Genomic DNA, 17,458 nt, shown 5'->3' on the forward strand with positions numbered 1-17,458 from the left:
AAACGAAAGTCACAACATTTCGACGATTATTTACTGCAAAGACATCAACAAAGCTTGTTATTTAATACTGACATGGAAATACCATAATTTCCATAATTTTACCACAGTCTCAAAAACACTTTTATGTCACTGAAATGGTAAAAATTTGTTCGAAAGTCACAACATTCCTTTCTTGCATTATTTGTATTCCGAAATTGCAATAACCTATTACCAATAATGTCAATCAGTTCTAGTCTACACTTTCGGTTCGAGTCTTTGTAAAAATTGTTCTCTATTTATTTCGAGGCAACGTAAAACATTTCGAAATAAAAGTTGATGTGCATTAAAGATTTTTTATCCATTTATAAGTCCATCGTAGTTTTATTGATAATCGATTTCTTAGATATTATATAGCAAAAATAATTTATATACAATTATTTTCAAGACATAAATGACTTTTCGACGTTAGTAAAGCAAGCAAATTGTATTTTTTTTTTAGCAATAAATCCTATTTTTCCTTAAAGTAATTCGCATATAGAATATATTCTTTTACATTTATATATATATTGTCCTTGTTGTTCATATAGGATTGATTTATGTTGCAAAACAAATTTGTTTTTTTTTAGTATGGTTTATCCTTTGTCGTATTTGAAAAGTTATATTTGGGCATGACAAGAATAAAAATTATTTTTTATATATATTAAATTTATTTTAATGATTTTCTTATGATAAAATGTTAAGCAAAATTAATATAGGTTTCCAAAAGATGGCATTAAATAATTTTAGCAAGAAAAAAAAGAATTTATCTTTACTTTATAAATTGAATAAAAATAAACCTTTTTTATTTATTATTTAAAGAAGAACTATGTTAATAATTTTAGCAAGAAAAAACAAGAATTTATCTTTACTTTATAAACTGAATAAAAATAAACCTTTTTTTATTTATTATTTTAAGAAGAACTTTGTTAATAATTTTAGCAAGAAAAAACAAGAATTTTTCTTTACTTTATAAATCGAATAAAAATAAACCTTTTTTTTTAATATTATTTTAAGAAGAACTATTTGAATTACATATATTAATCGAAACAAATAATTAAAACCAATAACCAAATTATCGTATCGCTCAACAATTTATTTTTTAAATGAATGAATTGATTTTTTCCTTGATAATGGATTAGACCTGTAGCTGTAAAATATAAAAGAGAACACTGTTATGGAGTTCACCACTCTCCACACACACTCATTGGAGTATTATTTGACTTCAAAAGTTTTTCAAGCATTATTCTTTGCAAGCATGTCTCTCAAAATATGTTCTGCCTAGGGTGTGTGTGGTGAATTTACAATAACAACGATAACAATGATAAGTGTGTGAGAAATTAAATGCGGGAGAATAGAGAGAAATTAAATGCGATGCTCAAATTTCAAGAGACCATAAATCTAAATGATGAAAAATTGATTTATTTTTAATAATGAATGCAAAATATTTTTGATTGTTGTAAAATATAAAAAAAAAGTTAAAAGAAAATTACTTTGCTATTATCAATGGACCTATATTAATTTTGCTTTATAGAAATAATAATAATAAAACTGTTTTTATTAGTTTTTATGTGTTTTCTTTTTTAGAAGAAATATCCGTTTTCCTTAGTAATTCCAATTAAAGATGACCCTTGATTGTATGGTTGATTGCATAAAGATGTGTTGATTGGTATAGCAAAAATTGATTTGTCTCCTTTCGATGATGATTAATGGGCCTCCTTTTGCTTAATCCTTCTCACCAGACGATTCCATGTTAAGCTGAAATCCTTTTAAACCTCTTCCTTCGGAAATCCTTTTGAAAAAGAAACTCATTTTTTGTTTTTTTTTTCTTTTTTCGATTTTATTTTTGAAATATATTATTTTTATATATATTCTTTTTGTTTTGTTTTCATGTTTGTTTTTGTTTTTTTTTTTTTTTTAATTATTGGCTAAATTTTTCTTGTGGTTTTTTTCTTTCTCTTTTTCTGGTTTAGATTAATAATAAATTTATATTAATTATATTAATTATTTTCATGATTTTTTTGTTATTTATTTTCACTGCTTCGACTTAATCTGGGTTGGTTTTTGAAATCATTAGTATACATACAAATTAATTAAAAATTATTACATTTAAAAAATGTATACTTTTTTTCTTAGTTTTTCGTTAATTTTTTTATATATATTTATATATCGTATAACCATTTAGTATTTGTTTTTTATCAATTTTTTACGAAAAAAATCGTTAAAAATTATAAAGAGAAAGAGGATTATCCCAAAAAAGACAAACAAATTGAAATAAAAAAAAAATTACTTAAAAAAATTGTTTTGATTGCATGATTTTATTACAATTTTGCTAAAAACTAAATTAAAGAAACACTTTAAAAAATACAACTTAATAAGATTTTAAGTTTGACACAAAAATCTAATAATAAAAATTAAAAAAGAGAATATATATATTTTTTTAATATTTATAAAATAAAAAAACTGTATAAAATATCACCTAATAAAAATTACGTATATCAAGTATCATTTTTTGTAGTTTAGATGCGTTTTTTTAGTTTTTTTTTTCGTTAAAGATTTTTATATATATAAAGAGTTTTTGTGTGTGTTTGTTTTTTTTTTTGTTTTTTGTATATATATAAAATAACATAAAGACAACAATGAACAAATTATATTTATATATATATAGGTATATAAAAATAAAATAATAATTCTTTAGATTATAGGAAGTTTTTGTTTTCGTGTGTGTGGTAGATAGGATAGATTTTTTATTTCTTTTTGGAAAAAACTAAAAAAAATCTTTAATATTAAATAATAAAAATAATAAAAAAAACATAAAATAAAGAAACGTTTTGAAAATAACTAAAGCAAAGCTTTTATCGTATAATTTTTGTATTTTGAATTTTGTTTTAGAATAATTTTAAAATTATATTCATTACATTTTTTTATTGTATAATATGAGGAAGTTTTCTTTTAAACATAAAGTACAACAACTATTTCGTTTTAGAAAAAAAGCAACTTATTATAGGTTCTTCTTTTTTGTTTCTATTTTATAAGGAGGAAAAAAGCAAGTTTTCTTCTTCTTCTTAATCTTCGTTTAATTAATTAAATTATATATTTTGTTTTGTTGTTTATATATCATTGCCCATATAGCTTTTCAAATTTTGTAAAGTATTTTGTTTTTTTTTTTTATGTAAGATGTTGAGGATAGGGATATTATAAATTTGTTTTCGTTTTATTTTATCTTCTAAAAAGGACTAAGTTTAGATTTTAGGAAAAAGCTTTTGTTTCTCTAGAAATTGAAGAGAAATAAAGTTTTTCTTTCAGTTCGTAGTAAAGTGGAGAGGGGAAATGGGAGGGGTTCTATAACCTATTTTGTTGTTTATTGGTTTCGTATAATAAAAATATTTTAAAGTTTTTGTTTTCAGTAACCAGTTTAAGTACTTTAGTAGTTTTAATATTTAAGTAAAGTTTGTAAAGTGTTTTTGGGGGAGGGGCTGGAACGGGTTAGGGGTAGGATTAATTTTTAATTTTTCACAAAAATTAAAAATATTACCTTCTTTAAAAGTTTCCTAGAGCCTAAGTAAGATCTTAAGGCCTATGAAGGAAAAAACTTTCCCTTTATAGGCGAAGAGCTTTTTTCATTACGTATATCGTTATCTGTATGGTAATTTGCTGGAATATAGGGCTGGGATTTAATTTTTTGTTTTATTAAAAATTCTACTTCTTTTTACCAAAGTTTTGGGGGTTTGTGGGGGATGGTAGAGGTTAAGAATAAAGAGAGTTTGTTTTTGTATTATTTCCATTTTGTAAATGTAAAACGTTGAGTTTTTTTTTTATTAGGGAGGATTTTTTTTTCTCTATAATAAATAGTAAATATTTATTTATATATAATTTATATTACACATTCTTTTTTAAGGTATTTATAATAAATTATGTTTTTTCTTTATTTAAGAATATTCGTATACTTTTTATTTGAACTTAAGTTTTTTTGTAAGTTGTAAGTGTTTTTTGTTTAGAGTTCTTTCTGAGGGGGGGTAAGGGAAAAGGGGTTGGAAACTGTAGGTTAACGATTAGGTAAGTAAAAAAAAAAAAGTAAAACCTATGTATTTTTGGCAAGTTTTAAAATACAACTAAAAAAAAGGACGTATATGTTATGTTTGCACAAATTTGTGTTAAGTTTTTTCTTTAGAAAAAAATCGTATACTTTTGTGTTTTGTTTTTTTGTATTTGCATTACGTATAACTCTGTAGGAAAATTACTTGCTTTACCCAAAACTAAAAAAAAAAACTATTTCAAAAAAAGTTTTTTTTTTTTTTATTTGAAACAAGGAACTAATAGTCAGCTTCGTTTTTTATGCGATAACTGGCATAGGTTTGTTCCAAAGGTTTAAATTGTTGCTGGTGATCCTTTGTTTTTTTTTTTTCAAATAAGAGAGGGGATTATATATATAAAAAAATTAATCAATTTTTTTTAAATATTTTTCTTATAGTTTTTTTCAATAAACTCAAAACCTATAAGGGGATCCAAAAAAAATTCCAAATTTTTATACACAAAACAAATCGGTCAGTTTTCTTTAAAAATCAAATAATGGAGGGATAGTTTTCAGGGGTTAGTAGGGGTTTTTAGTAAAGTAAAAAAATAAAATGTGATAAAATAAAAAAGTCATAATAAATTGAATGATTTTTGTAAAGTTTTAGTAATTTGTATTAGTAGTTTATGTTAGAAAAGTTATTTATATTTATATATATATATATGTATACTATACTGGCGAGCTATATGGGCCTCTTGCAAAAACGAAGTTTTTCTCTTTTTCTGGTTTAATTTTAAATCTTTGTTTTTTTTTTGTAGTAGTTGCGGTACTTTTTACAAATGTTTTTTTTTTAAGATTTTTCGAAAAAAAAAATATTGATTGTGGTTTTTGTTGTATATTACAATTTTCTTTAAGTTTTTCATAAAATATAAAAAACAAAAATATTTTTTTTTTAGTATTAAAATGGCTTTGTTTAGGATGATTGGTTTCTCTTAATGAGTTACTTTTTTTTGTTGAATATTTTTCAATTATTGCCTTCAATTTCATTTGAAAAAATATTTTTGTTTTTTTTGTCTCTATACATAAATCACCACATTTAAATAGAAATTTTACACAAATCTATGACTATCATTTAGTGTATGAAATTGGAAAAATTTATAAAAAAAAATTGCAGCACGTATAGTTTTGTTTTACAAGGCTTTTGTTTGTATGTAATTTTTTTTATGGAACCATAAAAACTGCAATAAATTAAAAACTTTGCACTTAGATATATGGTTTTAGTTTTTAAGAGAAAACAAATTCCCATGTCAACTTCCAGACTGTTTTTGCAGGTGTTTGTTGATTTTAAAAACTATTACGCACTTTTTGCTCGAGTGTTCAGCTTTTGTTTTCTTTTTTTGGATGACAAAAAAAGGGGGTAGGGTATTTATTTTTTTCAAGCAGCTTCCGTGGTTTTAAGGGAAATTTTTTGCTATACGTGTTGCAATCTTTTTTTCGAATTTCGATTTTTTTTTTTTAAGAAAAATTTGGTAATACGATGATGATTAGTCATGCTTTGGATAATTTCTTCAAAAACGTGGTTTTATGCAGTTATAGTTTTATATGTGTGTTTTTTTTTTTAACTATTTTTTGGGTAATTTTTAGATTTTTTAAAATTTTTGGTAATTTACACATTTGTTTTTTTTTTTTGATTTTTTGTATTTTTTATATTTTTAAAATATTTTTAATCCCAGGGCATTGTGAGCACCCGCTTCGTTTTTGCAAGAAGGTCGTTATCGTACTACGAACATGGGTGCACCACCGCATTGTAGCTCGCCAATATAGGACCATGTGCTCCCGCGAAGGGGGTACTCACAACGTCTGGTGTACTAGCTCCATCGGTGTGTGATGTTGAATCGGCATTACTTCTTCCTTCACCATTAGCTGAACCCAATTCTGGTGGTTTGGTGGTGTCCCGTTCGTCAATTACTAAATCTATTGGCATTTTACCCTTTAAACATGAGATATATCGATGACAGAAATTATCGCATAATTCATGTACCTATTTTTTGGTTTGGTTGATTTTGTTGGTTCGGAGTAGTACATGGTAGTGGGCGGGGTTTTTCATTATTCATTTATTGTGCATTTTCGTTTTGATTTGGTTGGGTTTTCATTTCGATTTTTGGTGTTGCGATTGTGTAGCAAAACGCGCAAATATTTCATTTTCATTTTTGTTCATGAAATGGAAAGAAGAAAGAGAAAAAAGAACAGGAAATTAGTTTTCTTTTTGCAAAAACATGAATTTATTTTTTTTTCTTAATTAATCAATCTTAAGTGGTAATTAAGAATAAAGGGTAGGGAGAGTGGTGGAGATGTTTTTTTGTTTTTCTAGAGGGTTCATAATGGTGCAAAGTTGAATTTATTGCTTTTATGAAGTTACTAGGAAATTGTCAAAACAAAAAAAAATTAGGTAAATAAAATAAAAATTTAAATATTAAAATTTAAATATAAAATAAAAATATATAAAAATATGGCTGCGTTTTCATGGGTTTTCTATTGTATAATTAGAGTTCAAATTTTCTTTAAGCTTGAGTTAAATAAATGTTTATAGTTTCATTGACGTTTTTTTATTTTTTTAATTTTTGTATTTAAAAATATTTTTTGTATTCTTATATTTAAAATATCAATCTTAGAGAAAATTTGAATTTTTAATCTTGAAATATTTATATTTTTTATTTTTGTATTTAAAAATATTTTTTTATTGTTATATTTTAAATATCAATCTTAAAGAAAATTTGAATTTTTAAGTTTGAAATATTTATATTTACTTAAATCTAGAAATATTTATAAATAATTAAAGAAAAATGCCTTAATTGTCTTTTGTATAAAATTTTACTTTTTAAGAAAGCTTTTCTATTTATATAAAAATTAGAAATAACGTATATAACAAATTCTACAAACGGAGGACTTTTAAATACAAATCTAGGATCTTGGAAAAGTAATTCCCTTTGAAGAAGATTCTATGATATGATTTTTGTAACAAAATTAAATAAAAATATTAAACCACTAATTTTTTTATGTTTTGTTTTTTTTTTTTTTTTTTTTTTTTTTGATATTCTTCCTTTTAGCTAATACGGAAGAATATCCATTTCGGAAAAATAAGAAACAAACAATTCAAAAAAAAAAATCAGAAACAAACAATTTTATTCAGGAAAATACGCAAATGGCGGTTTCTCTTAAATAGACGTTTTTTTTTTTGATATTTTTCTCACCAAACCAAAAAATGGCGCATATTTATTAAGGCCTTAAACCTAGAATGAGAGTAGCAAACAAAGCCCTTTTTAGGTATAGTGAAAAATTACAACTAAAACCTAATGTTCTGATCTGATGGCTAGTGGCTTAAATGCCGGCCGGTTTTATTTTTAAGGCTCTCAAAAACCAGCCATTCAGCCGGCTGTAAAATAAGTAAAGAATTCTAGAATTGGCATAAATATGCATCAGTTTTTTTTTTTTGTATAGTGGCCAAAAGCCTATCTTGCTGGTGATTTTCATTTTAGTTTACTCCTTTTTTTGTTGGGTTTTTGCTGATACCCATACATTTTGGTTCATATGCATATTTGGCCTAAAGGCATCATCTCGTCATCTCTTTGTGGTAACCATGGCTAACTTTATCACCATTCAGGCAGGCAAGCAGGCGGCCAAGCATATATTTTTTATTTTTGTTGTTTTTATTTTTTAGTCACTCTATATGCTAAATACTTTTTGTATAGAAAAAAAGAAATGCGTTTTTGTGCAAAATGCAAACAAGCTCAAGTTTTGCTCAAACTTTAAAATTGAACAGAAAATGCATTTTTATTAAGCCGGGAATGGAGGGAATTGAGGTAGAGGAAAGCCTTTTTTTAACAATGGTGTTGAGGTTTGGGGCTTGATCACTTTGTGCGTTGTTTGCATGGCCAAAAGGAAGATAACATTGGGCAGATAATGAAACATTTTTTTTAACAGCAACAACAACAACAGAAAATGGGGAAGACTTAAGGCTTTATTGTTTTTTTTTTGTTTGTTTGGTTTTTGAAAGCTAAAATTCTTTAAGCTTTTAAAATGATATCATGGTGCCGATGACGATGATGATTTGAAATTTAAAAGGAGCAATACCGAAAGGTAACATTAACAGCAGGCTTATAACATCCGTTTGATATGCAAATGTTGCTGATGATGTTTCTCTTTCAATACTTTGTTGTTTGTGTAATGCGCTAAATTCATGTTGTTACTGTTGTTGTTATTGTTGCCTTTGTTATTGTTTCTTTTTTTTCGTTATCGTGCTCAAAATTTTTGTGTCACTGGTAAAAAATGTTTATTTTTTTCCCATTTTTTTTTTTGTTTGTTTTGTTTTTGGTATTGTGTGTGAGTCGTCTGTCTCCCCAGTGTGTGTATCATTGCTGACTGTAACAACTGAACTTGTTAAACTGGTTTAACTGTAGCGTAGCATTTGCGCATGCGCACTTTGTTTCTGGCCACAGAGTAAAATAAATGTATTTTTTTTTTGTTTGTTTTTTTGGTATTCCATAGGTAGAAGCTGACCAGTCATCCCAATAGTCTCTCCAAAGCAGGCAACCATCCAGCCGGTTAGCCTCCATCCAGCCACCTATTTGTAGCTTAAAACACACACCGAGAGAAGGTTATTTGTCCGTCCATGCCATCGAGGAGAGTTGTATGTTGTATGTTACTGTTGATTTGAAGCCGGTCGATTTTTTTTTTTGCTGGGAGATTTTGTGTCTCCAAATTTTACTCGTGGCATAGGTGGCTCCCCCGTCCCTCTTGGGCAAGAAAAGTTTGCGGTCAATGTTATTGTCACCACAGAAATAAGAACAGACAGTCACTAAATTCGTATCTCAAGGAACTTTAACTGTTTATTTTTTTTAAGTTTTGGTCTTCCTTTTTTTGTTTTGGTCAAGCTAAAGCAAAACTTGGTCGAAAATACTGGTTTTCTACCAAAAATAGCCAATATGATTGATGAAACAACAAAAAAGAAAGCCTTCCTTTCTTTTTTAAGATGCAATGTTTGTAAGAAAGGTGACCATATTTAATGGAAAATTTTTGCATCTTCAAAAACTGACCAAAAATAGCCCATCATAAATAACTAAAAACTTAAATATTACATTGGTCATTAAAGAAAAATAGTAAGGTTTTTATATTTAAAAATTAAAAAAAAAAAATAGCTGATAGCCTAAGTAGCTATTGCTAGATTTTCTCTCTATTATTCTTATATTTACTATAAGTTTAATAAATAAATAAATAAAAAAAATATTTTTTATATTTCTTTAAAAACCAAAAAATCCTCCCTTTTACTCTAGTAGAAAGAAATACCACCATTTATTCATTTTATAGCCTTATTTTGCTAATTATTAATTTTATGATTTGTTGTGGTCTGTCTGGCTTCTTGTTTCGTTTTGTGTGTGTTTTTTTTTTTTTATTATTATTTTTATTGTTGTTAAGACAACAATACAAAGTCCACTATGACCAGTGCCAGAGCTATTTGTCTCAGCAAAACTTAGCCCTATGTATGTTTGCAGATGGTAAATGATGGTCCATTGCCTCTACACCTCTTTACATTTTATATACCCCACCACTACCCCTTCCAGAAACCCATTGCTTGTTGTTTGTAGAGTTATGCATTTTATAAATTGTTATGTTCAGTTTATGGTTGTTATTGTTATTGTGTGTGAAGTAATATAGCCATGAAGCAAGAGGTAGAGGTGGAGGTGGAAGAAGATATAATGGTCCCAGACCCAATGATTGGGATTTCCAAGCTAGCTAGCTGGCTGCCTTGCTGGTTGGTTAGTTAGTTAGTTGGTCATCCTCAAAGCGAGAGTCAGAAGCCATTTGGAATTGTCATCATCACACACAACATACACAAAATTATATAGCAAGCAATGCAATGCAATGCAATGCACATTGCTTCTTTATTCCCATAACCACCAGCAAATATAGGCTTTTCAGCATCTTTTTATTTCATATATGTTATGAGAGAGACTAAGGCTGAATGCTGATGATGCTGATGCTGTTGATCAACATCATTCAGTTTGCTGGTTTTGCTTGACGCTCTCGTCTGCATCGTGTGTGCTGATGCATTGTTAATGATAATTTTGATTAATTTGTCAAGTGTTGAATTTGACATGTTAAGCGAGCAAAATGTTGACTTGAAACTGGTGTATTGTCCCAAGAAAATATGGAAAAATGAAGAAAGATATTGGCGGCCATTGAACATATTCATGCCATTCAGATGTGTGTGTCCCTGAATAAGACCAAGTTATGGTCCAGCCAGACATAGTCTACCAACAACAACATATATTTGTGTCCGTTCCTCCTTCAAAGCGTCATTCAGTCAGTCAGACGGTCAGTTAGTTATACAATGCAACTAACTAACCAAACAACTATGCATAACTGAGTGACTGTGACTGACGACTGAGAGACGACTCATTGAGGCATTGTCAAGTATCACCATGAGGATGTAGATGCTGCCGCTTGCTTGCTTGCATACACACTACAAGGAGTTGAATTGATGCTCGAACCAATCTGACTTACTATCTTTTCGCTTCATCATATATAGCACAGACTGACTACAACTGACTATATAGAATTCTATATGAATTCATGAAATTTATGTTCGTTTCCCTTTCCTTGTTCCTGTATGCAAGCAATCTGTTTTACAATAAAATCAAAAAAACAAACAATACCACTTTATATTAACCATAAAGAAAGAGAAAGAGAAATTCCTTTAATTGTTTGGTATTTTTGTTTTTGCAATATTTGGGTGGTATGTCAACTATTTCCACAACACAAAATTATGTTTACTATGTTTTGTGATAAGTTAATAAAACATTTAAACCTAACCTGAATGGCTGAGAAAATTATGACATAAATTGCACGTAATGCAATGTGTTGGAAATATTGAACGTGTTGCCCAAGCTAATTGAGAAATTAATAAAGAAACGTAGTGAGAAATATATGTTGAACATACACAACATTTCCCCTGGTAATAAAATTAATTAAGAGGATAGAGGATTTTTTTTTTGAGTAATGCATAAAAAGGCAAAGAGAAAACGTGGCAAAAATGTAAAAACAATATAATCAAATGGCTTTAATTGTTACCCTGAAAATAAATATCAATATGAACTTTTTTGTAATTAAAATTTTAATTGAATTTGAAAATAATATGGAATTAAAATATTAATTTATTTAATAAATTGTATAATCAAAAAAAAAAAAAACAAAATTTAAATAAATTTTTTAAGATTCCAATTTGGGAATTTTAAATTGTGTTAAAACTTTTTTTTACAATTTTTTCAAACCAATTACTTAATTTATCAAAAGGTTATTATTAAACACAAAATTTTTTTTCTGGTTCAATCACGAAATTAATTGATCCAATTATTTTTTTAATTGAAATGTTTTCAATCACAGAAATGATAGTATCAATTAAAAAATTAATTGAAAGTCAATTAAAAAATTAATTGATCCAACTAAAAAATTAATTGATACTATTAATTTTTGTGATTCGTTTCAATTAAAAAATTTGTTAAACCAATTAAATTTTTAATTGAATATTTTTAAAACTCAATTAAATTTTTAATTGGAAAAATTTTCGTGGATTTTTTTTTCTGTGTACATAGAAAAATATCATCAGTATTTCTGCAATTCAAAGTTTACTTGAATTTGACAAAAAAAAAAATATGAATTTATAAATTATTTGATTTAATTAATTTGTTTAGCTAAATGAATTAATTTATTTATGAAAAGATTTCAAGCGTTGCATAGTAAAAATATGAACATTTTTTTTTTAAATTAAATAAAATAAAAAATACATAATTTTAATTTTTACGTAAAATTTTTGTACGATTATTACACTTTTTTCAGCCAAACTGTATTTTTTCTTTTGATTATACTGTTGATGAAAATCTAAAATTTCCTCTTTTGTATTTGAACTAAATGCAAATGTTTGTTTATTGTTGGCTTTGCCTAAGCTCAGTTAGTTCTCATGCTTAAAGCATCCGTTTCCCATAATGAATGACGCGATGGCAAATCTTCAGTTTTCTGGGGGATATTTATTTTTCTCAAGAAATTAAATTAAATGCATTATAGCATAGGCCATAGGAACATATATATATACAAAAACATCATTAAGCCAGACTGAGGTCTTACAATTTTTTTATATGGTTAAGCAATCAGGTTATAGAATGGAAATTTTGATAAAATCTTTTTGTTTTTTTGGAATGTAATTTGTTATAATTTTTTTAAGATATTTTTTTTTAATACAAAAAAACCCTACCATTTTTAGAAACTTGTTTCTTTTAAGATTTTTCAAATTTATCAAGATTCTTGTGGATGGAAAAAACATTTACATAATTACTTATTTAAGTAAATTAGTTTCAGAAATTAAGGAAAAACTTTAAATAGTTTTTTTTTATTTTGGAGGTTGTATGGAAGAAAAACTGACCATCTAGCTTAAGCAACCAAGCATTACTTTGTGGGTTTCATTGTTAATTTGTTTCGAACCAATTCTATTCCAACAAATTTTGGTTATGCTTGGCTTGGCTTTAGTTTAATTAATTTTGTTAGTCTATAAGCTTTGGTGAGTTTGTGTGTGTGGGGGGGTTTTAAATTTTTGTTTTTTCTTTAAAAAGAGGGTTGTTTTTTTTCACAAAAACTCATTAACCAAAGAAAGTCCTAAGCTTGAAGAGTTTATTAAGCGTGAAGTTTATTTTTTTTTTTTAGTTGTTCACTAACATTGTTAATTTGTTTATTAATTGTTTTTATTTTAGAATTTTTTTTTGTTTTTAAGTATACCCCCTCCATAAACTTGAAACATTTTTATTGGCTATATAGCTATAATTTTGAAGTTATAGCTAGCAAGTGTTATTAAAATAGACATTAATTAGCGGAATTCACAATAAAAATTGTCCATTAAAAATGTCAGTGTTATAAAACAAAAGGAAGTGTTGGAAATTGGGTGAGAAAAATGTTTGTGGGAGATGGAATTAATTAAATAAAAAAATTGTTAAAAAATAAGGGATTTTAATTTTATGTAGAAATTAAGTATTTTAATTTTTTTAATACAGTTTTTAGAGAAGTTGGTTAATTAAAAAATTATTTAAATAAAAAAATATATATAATTTCTAAAACGAATAAACCTAAATTATTATTTTTTTTTTAGAAAAGGCATTTATGTAAATTTTGTTTTAGAGAATTTGGATTTTCAATTTCTAAAATTAAAAACCCCAAATATTTTCTTTTAAATTTAATTTGAAAAAAACGCTTTTATATTTATTTATTTTGTAGAGAATTTGGATTTTTCAAAAATTTATTCTTAAACTAAAAAACCTAAATATTTTGTTTTTATTTAATTAATTATTTAATTAATTTTTTTTTATTTTTATTTAGTTTTTAAAGAATTTGGATTTTCACTAATGATTAAAATTGTAAAAATTATTATATAATTTCTAAAACTAAACCTAAATATTTTTTTTTGTTTTTTTTGATTTTCTATAATTATTTAAGGCATTTTTCTTTATTATTTTTCTATATAAAAATATATATATATATTTGTAAATTTTCTTCAATACTCACTTTTTCTAATTCTAAAAGGTGAAACCGAAGTACTTGTATTGCTTGCACCATCTGTAAAAATACCAAAAAAAAATCATTAAAAATCAATTGTAAAATATTTATCCGAAAAAAAAATGTAAAAAAATCACGAACGAAAAAAACACCATGTAGGAAAATCACCTTGACCCCAAACAAATTCAATACCAACAACATATTTGGTTATATATACATTTTTTTGTTTATTTCTTGGTAATTAACAACACAGTTTTTGGCTGAACACCCAGTGATAATAATATTGAGAGAATTAACAAAAAAAAAAACAAATAATTGGCTATATTTGTTTTTGTGGAACAAAAGGAAGAATAATCAAAACAAAACCTGTTTTATTTGGAATTGCATATAAATACGTTAAAAATTGAAAAACAAAAATCCCTAAGAAATATTCTTATTACAAAAATGATATTTTTATGATGATTTTTAAAATTCCCTATTACTAGTGGCAACACAAAAACCACCATAACCTTTGAAGATGACAACTATATTAGTTGGTGTATTCCAACAAATGATATACAAATAAGTATCATATATGGTTGTTTTTTTTTGCTCTAAGGAGATAATAATCCTGGCATAATAAAACAAAAATACAACAACTTTGCTTGAAATAAAAAAATGTCATAATTTTGTTTTAATGGTTGCCTGGTTTCATGGCCTGAGCCAAACATATGGTAAGAATCATTTTTATTATTTCTTTTGCTGTCTGCTGAAGTGTCATTAAAAATTTGTTTACAAATCCTCGTTATGACACTTAAAAGTGAGTGTATTTTGGTTTAGATCGTTATTCGTAGAAGTTTTATGGCCCAAAAACCGCTGGTTTGTGGGCTTAGACAGCCATAGAAGATGGAGAAAAGTGAACAAGAAGAACAGACAGACAGACAGATATACAATACAAATATTCAGACATACTCAAATGTATGATGGTATTAAGTATGTGTTACTAAATTGTTGTATGAGGTTTTAAAATAAAAAAAAAATCAAAAAAAAAAAAACAAAATTAGTAAAAGATGAAACATATCTTGGGGAAGCCTAAAATATTCCAAAGAATATGAACGAAAAAAAAAATTTAAACAACATCATAACATTTTTATACATAAAGGGTGATTCTTTTGAGGTTAGGATTTTCATGCATTAGTATTTGACAGATCACGTGGGATTTCAGACATGGTGTCAAAGAGAAAGATGCTCAGTATGCTTTGACATTTCATCATGAATAGACTTACGATCTGCCACAACGTCGAATTTTCAGTGAATGGGCCCTAGAAAAGTTGGCAGAAAATCCGCTTTTTTATCGACAAATTTTGTTCAGCGATGAGGCTCATTTCTGGTTGAATGGCTACGTAAATAAGCAAAATTGCCGCATTTGGAGTGAAGAGCAACCAGAAGCCGTTCAAGAACTGCCCATGCATCCCGAAAAATGCACTGTTTGGTGTGGTTTGTACGCTGGTGGAATCATTGGACCGTATTTTTTCAAAGATGCTGTTGGACGCAACGTTACGGTGAATGGCGATCGCTATCGTTCGATGCTAACAAACTTTTTTTTGCCAAAAATGGAAGAACTGAACTTGGTTGACATGTGGTTTCAACAAGATGGCGCTACATGCCACACAGCTCGCGATTCTATGGCCATTTTGAGGGAAAACTTCGGAGAACAATTCATCTCAAGAAATGGACCGGTAAGTTGGCCACCAAGATCATGCGATTTGACGCCTTTAGACTATTTTTTGTGGGGCTACGTCAAGTCTAAAGTCTACAGAAATAAGCCAGCAACTATTCCAGCTTTGGAAGACAACATTTCCGAAGAAATTCGGGCTATTCCGGCCGAAATGCTCGAAAAAGTTGCCCAAAATTGGACTTTCCGAATGGACCACCTAAGACGCAGCCGCGGTCAACATTTAAATGAAATTATCTTCAAAAAGTAAATGTCATGGACCAATCTAACGTTTCAAATAAAGAACCGATGAGATTTTGCAAATTTTATGCCTTTTTTTTTTTAAAAAAGTTATCAAGCTCTTAACAAATCACCCTTTATAATAAAAATTCGAAATGAGCTTGCTTCAATGGCTATGCAGACAGACAGACGGTTGGCCAGAAGAAAAAAAAATGACAGAAAGTCCCACAACTAAATTACCCGGCAACATATAGCAGAAGCAGTTACAGCAGCAAACCATTGCACATGATGTTTTTACGACAACAAAATGATTTATGAGTTAAAAAATATTGTACTTGCTATAGAGCGCAGGCGCACCAAGCACCAACAACAGCTTGATGGCTGGTCGCTCCATCGTTTGGTCATAAGGAATGATTTGCTTTGGTTTTTGTTGTTGTTGTTTTTTTTTTCTTAATGTGTTACATTTTTTTGTGTGTCTCTCTCCTTATTTTATTCACTTGTTACAATTTAATGCATGTTCTTGGCCTTTAAATTGGTAATAAACTAATAATATATGCCATAAATGGTCTATGGCAAATATTATGATGTAAAATCATACCAAAAAGTTTAGGATGAGGGATAGGGGGAGACTATATATATGGTAAAGTAATGCTACAGTGGGTTTTTGTTAACCATAAATATTTCATTAAGTTGATGTAGTCTACTAGAAAATAGAAAAATAAAAAAAATATATATTTATATAAACTTTGTATATATATATGGGGATTTTGAGCTTAGCAAAAACTTAAAACAATAGAAAAAATGCCATAATTTTATGTAAATTAGTATTTTTTTTTTCTAATTTACATTTTTAACTTGGTCTATCAAAAATAAAGCTAATGATTAATCCCTCATCAACTTTTCAAAATACAAATACAATTTGTTTTTTATTCATCTTTGTTTTTTGTGTATTTGGCATTTCATTTAAACTCTAAAACTGGCTTGAATAGCCAAACCACTTGCCGGTTTCGGGCCATTAGCTCTAACATCGCATCTTTCCATATTTGTCGTTATACGTTAGTCGCCAGCGACAATCTTGTTATATTATTTCATTTTAATGAATTTAAATCTTTTTTATATTCTCTCATATTTGTCAGTACGTCAAACGACATCAGTTCAGACAATGGACGTAACCAAACAGCCAGTTTATTTTTGCAATTTTTAATTCTAAACAGGCCTGTCTTATGTGGGTTGTTTCTCATATAGCAAAAAAAATAACGAAATACCGGCAATGGCATAAAGTGATTGTGTTTCATTGCAAATGGAATGGAAGAGAAGAGAGAGAAAAAAATATATTTAATTTCAAGAAAACAATTTTGAAATGACATTGAACTTGTTAATGGTTACTAAAGATCTTTAGAAACTAAAACAAACTAAAACAAAATAAAACTCTTATATAAAAATCTCTCTATGATTTAAGCTTCATGATCCCTATACTTTGTTTAACAAAATAATCGACATGTGTTGATATGCTGGTGATTGTGGTGATGATGATGATGATGCATCATAACCCTCATCACTATCCCCTATTGTTGAATGATTCTATATACAACTCGGTCCATCGTCTATCTAAGCATTATTTTCTTGTGTGTGACAAATTTATTTTAATTTTTTTATATTAAATTTAATTGAATTAAATTGTTTGAAATGAAAATGGCTGTGATTTTTTCCACTTTTGCTTTGCTATACATCAGAATTCTAATATCTCTCTTGTTATTCTCTCATCTGTTTAAAGCGAGTTTTTTTTTTTTTTTTTTGGTTTTGATTTTTTTTTTTTGGTCAAGGTGTTTGTATTCTAGGCATGATAAATACAATTAAACAAACAAAAAAAAATAAATCTAAAATTTATTCTATATTCTCTATAG

At 27.2% G+C, this 17,458-nt stretch overlaps 1 protein-coding gene across 2 annotated transcripts in view; it reads right to left on the bottom strand.

Annotated features, from left to right (window-relative positions):
• hth (Meis homeobox homothorax) overlaps positions 1-17,458 on the bottom strand; it is a 267,103-nt gene that overhangs the window by 200,086 nt on the left and 49,559 nt on the right. For both annotated transcript variants that reach the window (XM_075295992.1, XM_075295919.1), the window contains exons 5-6: positions 13,631-13,681; positions 5,883-6,068 (exon numbers count right to left, since the gene is read on the bottom strand). In XM_075295992.1, coding sequence (XP_075152107.1) covers positions 5,883-6,068; positions 13,631-13,681 — 237 coding nt within the window. The remainder of the gene's footprint in view (positions 1-5,882; positions 6,069-13,630; positions 13,682-17,458) is intronic.

The sequence above is a fragment of the Haematobia irritans genome, chromosome 1, assembly GCF_050003625.1.
Source record: "Haematobia irritans isolate KBUSLIRL chromosome 1, ASM5000362v1, whole genome shotgun sequence".
In the NCBI taxonomy this organism is placed as follows: Eukaryota; Metazoa; Arthropoda; class Insecta; order Diptera; family Muscidae; genus Haematobia; species Haematobia irritans.